General features: G+C 53.3%; 1 protein-coding gene across 1 annotated transcript; it reads left to right on the top strand.

Moving 5' to 3' along the window:
• Nucleotides 1-5,674: 5,674 nt before the first annotated feature.
• On the top strand, nucleotides 5,675-11,120 carry KDELR3 (KDEL endoplasmic reticulum protein retention receptor 3; the record flags this gene model as incomplete). The annotated part of the gene is made up of 5 exons (XM_080632310.1): nucleotides 5,675-5,765; nucleotides 6,709-6,809; nucleotides 7,310-7,468; nucleotides 7,798-8,050; nucleotides 11,080-11,120. 5 exons carry the CDS (start codon nucleotides 5,675-5,677, stop codon nucleotides 11,118-11,120), a joined length of 645 nt encoding a protein of 214 aa, XP_080488436.1.
• Nucleotides 11,121-11,808: the final 688 nt, after the last annotated feature.

The following is an 11,808-nucleotide window of genomic DNA, read 5'->3' as shown; positions in this document are numbered from 1 at the left end:
CAGAGGAAGGGGAGAGCGGCCGGTTTCTCCATCTCACCATGAAGCATCTCAGCCGGACGGGAGGAATCAGGGAGGTCTCTCTGCAGCCTGCACTTGCCTCTGGCTTGGGCTTTCCACGATCCCCCCCCCCCCCCCCCCCCGAAAAGCTACTTCTCTGCCGCGACCTTCTCCTCTCCTAACTCTGCCCTGCCCACGCCAGCGCTCTCCTCCTGCCTCTGCCTCTCCTCAGAATGTTTCACTCCCCGGAGCATCCATCCCACGGAGCGCTGATGTGCCTTCCTGGCTCCGTGATGGGTTCAGGTCTCCCCCTCCTGCCTGGCTCCCTCCTTCCCTGGCGTTATTCGTTTGTGCCCCTCGTTGCCCCCCTGCTCCGGTCCCCAGATCGCCCCTCTCCCTTCCACTCTTCCTCTCTGTGCGCTCCGCTCCCTTTCCCTGGCTGCCTCTCCCCCTCGCTGATTGCTATGCAGTCTGTAGCTGAGAAGTCAGTAACTCTGTGGTAGGATCCAACAGCTTTCCGCTACTTTAGCCCATCCTCGCGTGTGAGCTCAGAGCTGCGGAGCCACCACGGGGGAGACCAGAGCGCAACCATCGGCAGCGGGAAGGGGACTGCACGGCCACAGGATGCCCCCAGGGAGGTGAATCCTTCTGCCACGATGAAATATCCACTGTAGGGGGCGGTTCCCACTTGGGATTGGGATGCTGGGCTGACACCTCACCCTAAGGAAGGATCAGGCTCTCCTGGCTTGTGCAGAGCATCACCTCCCTGCATCCACAGCTTGGCCTCCACCCCCCGCAGTGCTGGGGATGTCCTGCCAGGATGGGTGATGCAGGCGAGAAGGGACAGCCCTCGGGGCTCCAGGATGGTGCACGGCCACCCGGATGGTAAACTGGTCCCAGAAACCTCCTCCCCTGCGTCTCCGTGGCCAGCAACATCTCAGGGGCTTTGAAAAGGTCACTTCTTGGTGACAAAGCAAGAGGCCAGGGGACTCCGTGGCAGCAAAGCCAGATGCTGAAGTGCACCCTGTCCCTGCAGGCAGTGGCTGTAGGCAGCAGCTCCCTGGGACTGCCCCGCACCAGGCCGGCAGAGTCTGTGGGCATAGTTTCCATCTCAGTGCCTCAGCTGCTGTCCCCAGCATTAAGGCCTGTGCTGGAAAGTCAAAAGAGAGAAAAAAACACCCTCACTTTTTTGACTGTCTCCCGGGTTCCAATCCTGCAAAACCAGCCCAAGGTCCCCTGGCGCATGGGATGCCTCCTCACACAACTGATGAGCACCACCATGGTGCGTGCAGCCCGCTCCCACCTGACAAAGCCACCTCAGGGCAAGCAGAGGGCAGGTTTAGTAGCTGTCCGTGCAGATGAGCAGCTGCAAATGGAGAGCGCATCCGCCTCCTGCACTGTCCAGCTTGCCTCAGCCCACCCATGGCTGCTCCCCACTGCTCAAATGGGGGATCCTGGGAAGCTGCAGCACCAGGGTGGAGCAGGGCCAGCCCACTCCCTCTATCCCCTCCTCAGCCTTCCCTATGGGGATCTTGTCCAGGTTCATGGGGGGGCCTTGCTTTCCCAAATGCCCCATCTCCAGGATCTGTGGGGCTGCTTCCCACGAGGCTGGGAGCTGTAAAGGCGCTCCGTGGCAAAGCACACCAGCTCTCTGGCACCTCGACAGGTCTTTCCCCTTTGTGCGGAAAGGGATGAAAATGCTGCTGAGACATCTTGCTCCTTCAGGAGTGAGCAAAGCCACCAGGTACCTCTGCACCCACCTCACCTTCAGGCTGTGCTTTGCCATGTCTGCTTTTCGCTCCTCATCTCCACCTTCCCCCAAGACTTCACCATGTTTCCCTCCACCTGAGCATCAAGGGGATGAATAGTTGCACCTTGTGCCAATAGGCAGCCACCACGGCCAGGACCATCAAGAAGGGACATGGGGATGTTGCATCGACGATGCCATCTGCCCATCGTGGTCCTAGTGCCACCAGGGTGCAGTGGCCTGGTCACCCCAGGCCCGCCGGCCCCAGCAGCGGGGTGGCTCACACTCACCACCCCCGCCCGTCTCCACCGGCACCGTCTTTAATAAGAAGCGTGGAATATTTTAGCACCTATGGAAAAGCCACCACAGACGGTGGTGGCAGCCGTTGCCAGGGAGACGCTCCCAAAAATAGCCCCACTCCGCCAACCTTTCCCAATGCTGCTGTGGGGATGAGGGAGGCAGAAGAATGGAGGGATGGAAAGGTGGAAGGATGGAGGAAAGGAGGGGAAGAGAGATGGAGGGATGGATGGAGGGCTGGGTGAAGAAGAAGGAATGGAGGGATGAAGAGATGGAGGAGTGGATGGAAAGAGATGGATGGATGGATGGGTGGGTGGGTGGATGGATGGATGGGTGGGTGGGTGGATGGATGGATGGGTGGGTGGATGGGTGGGTGGATGGATGGAGAGCTGGATAGAGGGGAGCAGGAGCTTCTGCGAAGGTGGCTGAGCACTGCCTGACCACTCTCCTGCTTGGGGATGAAGACAAGAGCAACTCCTACGCCAGCAGCCCTGGCTTGGGCACCTGCCAGGCTGCCTTTGCCATCCTCCTCCGATCGTTCCATCTCTGTCCCCAGCCCAGGATTTCCCTATCCTGGTCACAGAAGCAGAGGTGTTGAGAGACAGAGGTGGCCCAGGGTGTTCAACCCCACCATGTTTCCCAGCCCCTCCAGGAATGCTGAATTGTATCTCTCTCTGGGACCACTCTGGGATGAATCCCAGGGGCTGCCCATCCTCCCGGGGGTTCTGGATGCAGCCTGAGCCACAGCCTGCAGCAGAAATGGAGGATTCCTGGGTCCTGGCCGAGCACCTCCAAAGCAAAAGTACAGAGCCCTTCCTGGTGGTAGGAAACAAATGCTTTAGGGAGAAGGAAATCCCCTTTGCCCCTCTTTTTGCCTTTCAGGACAGGCAGAGTTGGAGAAGGAATGTGCTCAATGGATCTGCTGCCACCTGGCCCCGGGGCTCTGCAGCAAAAGGCGCCTCCCAGATCAGCAACGGCAGAGAGGGAAACCCAAAAATAGAACTAAAGGGAAAAAAAGAAACCAAAGAACCCCAAATTCTCGTCTTTAATGCCAAATCCCAGCTCCCTCGCCTCCCTGTCACCCTAGCGATATTCCTTGTGGTCGCCATGGAAACAGGAGGCATGGAGAGAGCATCACCGTGCGGAGCGGTGGCAGCACCCGGCATTATTTCGGGAGGCAGGGAGACACCCGGTGCAAGGCGCTTCGTGTTGTGGCAGGGAGGGAGGAGGGAAGGTTTATTTTTACTTGCTCCCACATCATGTGCCAGCTTTTCCCTCCTCTAAGCGCCCGGGTGCCCCTCGCCCTCCCAGCAGCTTTCCCACCGTCCTCCCGAGTGCCGCATGAGGGTGTCCGATGGGAGACCGTAACCCCACCGCCCTGCGCCAGCTGGGTGAGCTGGGTTCGGCTGCTCCCATGGAGTCCCTCTGGTGGTCACCTCAGCTGGTGGTTGCTGGTGTTACAGCAGCATATAACAGCCTGCCTTGGGGCCCGTCAGCTCTCCTTGGGAAGGCGCAAGATGAAGAGGATGGACCTTTGCCACCCACAACAGTTCTACCCATCCACAGGAAGCTTCATCCCCTGGGTGGGAACAGAAGCTGTGAAGAGCAGTGGAGGGTCCAGAGGATGCTGAGGGCTCTCAGACTTTGCACCCAAGGAGCTTGGCAGAGGAGCTGTCAAAAGAGTGAACTCCTTCCTTCCCATGAAGCCCCCCATGCCTGTTCCACCGCTCAAACCAATCTCTGCCCACCTGGGAAGGGACCTGCTGGGCCACCAGGGCTGGGGCTTGGCTTTCACCAGCAGCCACATGGCTTTGGAGAAGCTTGCTGAAACCCCAGGCAGCTCCCATGGCTGGAGACGTGATTTCAGCCGGTCCCTACCCCCTTGACCCTTTGCTGATGCTCTCCTTTAGTCTAACCTGCTCCCCTCCTATCACACCAACCCCTAACTTGGTGCCTTGACCAGGCCCTCCCCAGTTTCCCAGAGCTGAGCGGGTGTTTTCCAGCCCAGCTTGGGAATGTGTCTGGGAAAGCCCAGTGTGGCAGGTGCTGGAACAGCAGAGAGGGAAAACACGGCAGCCAGCCTAATGGGCAGGGAGGAAATATATGCAAATGCATTCAGAAAGGAATCCGGTGATGTTAATAGAGTTGTTAGTCCTCTCAGTGAGCACCGGGAATAATATTTTTACACTTCAATCGTTAGGGATTTTACTCCAAGCGAGCCCATAAGGATGGAGGGAGATGTGGAGGAGATGGCCATGGGTGACACTGGGGACAGGGAGGGTGTCAGCGGCAGAAGCAGGCAGGGTCACACAACCACAGCCAGATGTGAGTTGTTCGGAAATGAGGTGACAAATTAAACCACCCATTTGGTTGTACTAAAGCACATTTACATGAGCAATTAGATAATGAAGATCCAATGGCCCTGTCTCGATGCAGAGATACCCTTGCTGCTGCCATGAGACCGCCCTGTGTGACCACTGCTGCAAGGACAAGGTTTATCCCAGCCAGGCTGGCCACCCAGGGCTGTTCCCGAACACACTGAAACTTGAGGATCATCACTAATAGGCTCCTCTCTTGTTAAACCTATAAACCCAGCAGCACCCATGTGCTTCCTGCACTCCACGTGCGCATTGTGCCGTTTGCAATCCACTTGCAGGAATCCAGGATTCATATTTACAGCGAAGTTTGTTTCAAACCAGCCCCTGGGAGGATCTTTCCTTTCCTCCAGGGCTGGGCTCTGGGATCTGCGCTGCTCCAGACAGGATACCCAACGGCAAGGTTGCCTTGGGGGGGGGGGGGCATCAGGGAATGGCTGCCCGTGATGCCCTGTGGAAGTGGGGTGTGACATACAGCTGCAGCTGTAATAATCCACATCTCTCCCTATTGCTTCATTTGCTCCTGGAGGCAAGGGGGAGCGCTGGGGAGAAGGTGCTGGAGGTGGGACGGGGCTGGGAAAGGCAAAGGGCAGGAGGCTGCTGGCAGGGAGCAGGACAGGGGTTAACGCACCCACAAGGAATGTCCCTGGAAAGCTGGCCCTTCTGTGAGGGTGCATCCCCAAAGACAGAGATGGGGATCCCTCTCGCTCTGCCTTTTCCCTTTTAACGACACTTCCACGTGTAACTTGAGACAAGTTGGGGAAGGAAAAAAGAGGAAGGGAAAAAAAAGGAAAAGAGGAAAACCAGCGCAGTTATTCCCGCCTCCGCCGCCTCCTCCCTCTCCTCCCTGGCCAGCCAGGAGCCACGTCACCGTCACCCAGCCTGGTTTCGGGGCTGCTGGGCCAGCACAGCCCGGGGCTCCCCACGGGACAAAGCCCGGCTTTCGGCCTGGAGCAGGGCGAGGAAGCTCTGGAAGGGGGAGAGAGAAAATCCACCTTGGGGGAGAAAGTAAGCAAGAAGCAAGGGAGGCATCCAGCTTGGGGGCCTGGCACGGGGAGGGCGCAGGCAGCCAGGGCACAGGGGAGCCTGAACTTCCCTCTGCCAGAAGAGAGAGCTCCTTACTCGGGGGAAAGGAAAGTTGAGCTGCAAGGAAGCGTTCACTCGGTTGAGGCTTGGGACGAAAAACTCCCTGCCCTCGCCTTCCCTGCCTGCAGAAAGGGCCCTGCTCCCTTCGCCCTAGAGGAGCCCCCCCAGCACCATGAACGTCTTCCGCATCCTGGGGGATGTCTCCCACTTGTTGGCCATCATCATCCTCCTGATGAAGATCCTGAAGTCCAAGTCCTGTGCTGGTGAGTGCGCCCACACCCCAGGGGAGGAGGGGGGCTCTTCTTGGAGGGCGGCTTTGCGAGGAGTACAAGTGAAATGAGTGCTAAAAAGGCCAGTGACAGTGCACACAAACTGGCAGCCTTCCCTGGTGGGCTCTTTAAGGGAAGTAATCCTTCTCCTCCTCTTCCTCTGGGAGGTCTCCCTGTCGCAGCAGTGTTGGAAGGATGTGATGTGGCAAGGCGCACAGCCTCAGGCAGGTGTTGGCCCTGGGGTGGTAAAGCGAAGGAGAGGACAGAGAGGCCAAAGGTGGAAAATGAGCACAAGAAGTTGTGGTAGCACCAAACCCAACAACCTGGAGAGAAAGCTGCCTTAGGCTGCAGGACCTGGCAGCAGGTGGGCAGGGGCTGCCCTGTCCCTGGGATAGGAAATCAGGGCTGCAGCTTTCCACAGGAAGATTTTGCTCAGAGTTCATGGTTTCCTCCCCAAGAGACTCAGGGGCTGGGCTGCAGCGCTGCTGCTGCTATCACAGGTAGGGAAATGGGTGGGTCTGGCTGCATCTCCCTGCCAGCAGTGACCAAATTCCATCAGCATCCCCGTACTGGTCCCTGATCCCGCAGCTCTTCCCTCGTGTGGCAGACGCCACATCACACAGCCCCTGGCAAGGTGAAGAAGGCAAGGGAGGGAAGAGAAAGGTGTTTCGATGACAGCAAGGACTGAATTGGCCCAAGCAGTGAATGTGCCCACCAAGTGCCTCTACCTACAACCCAAGGCAGGGTTCAGGGGCATCAGCAGGAACCTGCAGTGTTACATGGGAGACTCCAGCCAGTCCTGAGTTGAGTCTACAGCTACCACAGCACGAGCACGCCAGACCTGGCTCACAAAGCAACATGCGTGTATACAACTGCCTACCCTAAAGGGTCCTTCCTCTCGTCTGCTTTACTTTCTCTTCTTCTCCCTGCCGTGCAGGTATCTCTGGGAAGAGTCAGATTCTTTTCGCACTCGTCTTCACAACCCGCTATCTGGACCTGTTCACAACCTTCATCTCTGTCTATAACACTGTGATGAAGGTAAGGAAAGGGCAGTGCAGAAGCAGAGGTTCCCCCCAGCTCACCGTGGTTGCTCAGGGAGGTGAGGGTACCCAGCCACTAAGTCAGTTTTTCAGCCAGGAAGGGTAAAGATACCTGTTCTGTGTCACTGTCCCCCCACCGACCAAGAAACCCCCTCGCAGCAGTCAGTGAGCAAGCTGAGCCCACCACACTTAGTACCACCAAAACCAGGACAAGAGACCATGAATCGAGCCTGGTGCATTAACAGACGGCTACCACCAAGCAAAACCTCCTCACTCAAACAAGTGCGATCCTCGTGGTGGAGCAATCTTTAGTTGACCACTGGGGTACCCTCAGCAGATGTCAATCCACAGGCCAGCGCAAGGAAAAGCATTCACCACTGTCTCACCCAGGCATGGCCCCAGCAGATCTTGACTTGGGCAAAACCATCCTCTCTTCAAGCACAGAGGTGCAATTGCAGGTGAGGTTTTGCCATCTCTCTTCATTTGACTCCCCCCCAGGTCATTTTTTTGATATGTGCCTACGTCACCGTGTACATGATCTACGTGAAATTCCGGAAAACCTTTGACAGCGACAATGACTCCTTTCGCCTGGAGTTCCTGCTGGTCCCGGTCACCGGCTTGTCATTTCTGGAGAACCACAGCTTCACGCCCTTGGAGGTAAGGAAAACCTGAGGCAGGAAAGGGGAGGGGAAGCAGCAGCCTGATGCCAGACAGCGGAGTGAGCAGCATGTTGAATGGTTGAGAGTTTTAACAGCAAAAGCAGACAGGAAAGGCAAAGTTGGCATGCCTCGAGGATTGCACCGTCTACAGCGCAGCTCAGCGCTGTCTCCTCTCAGTCTCAGCACAGCAAGCTGATTTTCCCCCAACTCCAGCAGCGCTACTCATCCTGCTCACACATCGCTGCTCTGCCAAATGAAAAGCTTAGGGTCTTAATGCATATTAACCAGTACCAAGTCTCTCCACTGCCTTCATTATGCACCTCACAGATACTCTGGACCTTCTCCATCTACTTGGAGTCCGTGGCTATCCTTCCTCAGCTCTTCATGATCAGCAAGACAGGGGAAGCAGAGACCATCACGACACACTACCTTTTCTTCCTGGGCCTCTACCGGGCTCTCTACATTGCCAACTGGGTCTGGCGCTACTACACGGAGAATTTCTACGACCAGATCGCTGTAGTTTCCGGGGTGGTACAAACCATCTTCTACTGTGACTTCTTCTATCTCTACATTACCAAAGGTAGGTAAATAGGTTGGTATAAAGCTGAAACGTTCACTTGGCACTCTTGCAACACACAGTGGAGCTGCTGCTTGCTTTGCATTAATCCTTACGTGACTATGTTCTTCGCTGTATTTGTGGTGCATATTTTCCACCTAAAATCCAGTTAGGAAAGAAACAAATTATCTGTTGAATGCAAATGGGCATCCCTGCTCACAAGGCTCTAGACGTGCCTGTGAAACAAAGCAGAAATCAAAACAGAGCTAAGCCTGGTTTAACCCCACCTTGGGAAATTCACCATTGAGGTATATTGAATTCTACGCTCATTTTTGAGATTATGAATCAGGCAAGAAGAACTTTGAGGGAGAACAAAAAATAGCTGTAGGCAGACAATGTACCTGAGAAAGCAACTGCAGACATATGGAGATATTATTAAGCCTGCTTTTTCTTTTGATGGAAAAGACATAACATTCTCTAGAACTGATTCTGTAGGAAGACAGACATCTGCACGGAGAAGACCTCCCATTCTGTTTTCCAAAATCAGATGCCCCTTCCACTTCAGCACTGCGCTTTGCTAAATAGCTACGTACCAGAGCTAAAAGGCCACCTAGGGCATCTATCAGCCAGGTGGAACATGCCGTAGTTTGCTGAGGCTTAAGCATGCTTTAAACCACTTTTCTGTTGAGGGGGATGGAATACAATGAAATCTAGCCGAAAGAACAAACATTTTCTTCCTTCTTCACATTCCCAAACTAGTCTGCTAAAAGCAGTAGTGACAGCCATCGAGGGATGGATCTTTGGTAGCTTCATGCAATATACCTACTGATAGAGAGGTGACAGAAGCACTGAGCAGGTGGCCAGCCTTGGCACATTAGGACTTCCTTCTATCATTAAAGTGCTTTTGTAGCCAGAAAGCTACTTTGTAAAACCGTCATCAAGGTGCTCCACGTCAGTTGGGTTTTTTTATCCTTAAACTAATTCCCATTTTAGCTTCATTCAATTCCTGTGTCCTGCACACTTCTATATTTTCAGAGAAATCCATATCCTTTGTAGCTGAGGGTGGTGGAACAAAAAGAGGGGAAAAACAACTGCTGGCTTTCAGCCTCACATTGCTAGTGATAGAGCTGCAAAATCTAGATGATACAGAAGGCAGAAAAAGAAACATTTGTCGCTGGGATATCACAGCAGGAAGAGAATTGGGTTTTTTTTGTCTTTTACACAAATGTTCTGGCTCATGAGAGAGAAAAGGTGTCTCAAGACATGCAAATGCTTTGCAGTCATTTATGAAAACCAGCAACATTATAGCAGGTTGCATCTCTCTTACACTCCTGTAAAAAAACCCCATCTTTTCAAAACATTTCTAGCACTGAAGAGCTCAGACAAAAGGGCAGCGTTGCTGCAAAAAAAAGCAAAGGTGTGTTATATAAATGTGTTTAAAAAGACTTCACAGCCTATACCAAAGCATTGCAAAGGGATTTTTATAGAATGTGACTTGTCTTTATCTTGTTTTCAAAACTGAATGAGCTCCTTCCTGTTTAACACAAAGATCTGAAAGATACTCCGAGAAAGCTTTCAGCTCCCAAAAGCTTGTATTTCACACAACAGCTGAGGTTGGGAGCGATGGGGGGGATCATCTCATCCACCCTACTGCTCACAGCAGGTCGTTCAAGGTCCCATTGCCCTTTGCCTTGTCAATGGGTACCACTAAGCAAAGTCTGGATCTCCTTTACTCCTCCCATCAAGGCATTTATTCACACAGGTAAGATCCCCCTCAGCCTTCTTCAGGCTGAGCAATCTCAGCCTGTGCTCTTGCTTTGGGATGCCCTAGTCCCTTAACCACCCTCATGGTCTTTCTGGACTTGTTCCAGTATGTCCATGTCTCTTGTTCTGGGAACCCAGAGCTGGACCCACCACTCCAGGTGTGGCCTCACCATGGCTGAGGACAGAGGAATGATCACCTCCCCTGACCTGCCAGGGATGCTGCTCGGGAGACTGTCTGCATTCTGTGCTCCACTAGTGGCTCGTGTTCCACTTGGTGTCCACCAGCACACCCAAGGCCTTTTCTGCCCAAGCCGCTTTCCAGCTGGACAGCCCCATCACGTGCTACTGAAGCACAGGGGTTATTCCACTCCAGGGGCAGGACGTGGCATTTCCCTTCATTGACCTTCATGAGGTTCCCACCAACCCACTTCTCCAGCCTGGCAGGGTTCTTCTGACCCCACCTGGTGCCTCAGCCACTCCTCTCCGATGTGCGCCATCAGCAGATCACTGAGGGTGTATTCTGCCCTTCCCTCTGGCACACAAAGAAGCCCTTGAGAAGGACTAGCTCCAGTGCCCACCCTTGGGGTACACCACCAGGACACCGACAGCCTGACTGTGAGGCTGACCACCGTTCAGCCCACAGCCGCCACTTCTGCATCCATCTCACCCAGGCCTAGAAGCCCTGGTATTTCCAAAAGGCCTTCCTCCCATCCCAATTTTGAGCTCAGATAGATGGGGCAAGCTCAGGGAGGGGTCCAGGCACAGACCATTTATTCAGGCCTATTCTCCATTAAAAGGAGGGGGAAGCACTGGGGATAGAACAGTAGACTTCATACTCATCAAGAAAAATATCCGGAAATCAAGAGGCATGAGAAGGAGTAACCATAGAAGAGGAAAGCTTTTTCTTTAAAATAAATAGGTTGTGAATTTCCCGCCTTAGAAGCAGATTTGTGGTGTGCAACTCCTACCACAGATTGCAAATTCTCCCATTCTAAGGATTCCCTATTTTTACCCTTCTCATTAAACTCTCCCAGATGCTTCTTCCACAATAAACAGGATTCTCTGGAGCTGTTAGCATAGTCATGACTGAGGACAGTTGTGCTATCCAAATCCTCCTGGCCTACACCAGTGCGTGGAGGGTGCCCAAGGTTAATTCGAGAGCCATAATCTCATTGCTGTTTGCAAACCTGTCAACCCACTACCTAAATAGCAAGTAAACAAAAATATAATTGAAACAATCAGTTGAATTTCCTGAGTTCCTCCATTATCTTCTCTTTCTCTTTGCATAGTTCTAAAAGGAAAGAAGCTAAGTCTTCCCATGCCTGTTTGAAAACACTTCCATGGACACCACAAGAAAACCTGGAGATTAAGCTGTCAAGATCACAGCTTTACTTCCCTGGCTCTTTCTGACCAACCGAGCTCAGCTGAGTTTCAACCCAGTGCCAGGAAGACAACAAAGCCTGAAAAGCTGAGGCGCTTTTCATCCATCCAAGATTTTTCCCCTCTACTTTTATTTTCTTCTTACTTGAATTTGGTGCTAATAATTTCTGCTGGCCAATACTGAAGTAGTGCAAATCATTCTCTCCCAGCTCTTCCCAGCGTCTACCTCCAAAAAACACACCCCTACCTTCACCCTGAGGCAGCACATGGAGTAGAAGGGAGTTGTTGCTACCTTTAGTCCTTCAGTCCTTTACCAAGCACCTATGAAAAGGGAACATGGTGCTATTAAGTCTGAGAATGTATACAAAGGCCACTGGTGCATGTCACACATAATATTTGCTGTGTCAGATGTGGCCACAAGCTGTTACTTTAACTCTGTGAGGACTAACATCCTCCTGAAAGCTAACTCTGTCTGACCGTCATTCTGCTCAGGTCCTGTAACATTCAGGCTAAACACATCCACTTTGAATGACATGAATCTTCCAATTCCCCAAGTATTCAAACATCCTCCCCACTCACTCACTCACTCACGCTCAGTGACAGTTCCTTGTGTTCTACAAACGGGGACCACGATTAAA

The sequence above is a fragment of the Psittacula echo genome, assembly GCF_963264785.1.
Source record: "Psittacula echo genome assembly, chromosome: 1".
NCBI classification, from domain to species: Eukaryota; Metazoa; Chordata; class Aves; order Psittaciformes; family Psittacidae; genus Psittacula; species Psittacula echo.
This window is presented reverse-complemented; position numbering and strand designations above follow the sequence as displayed.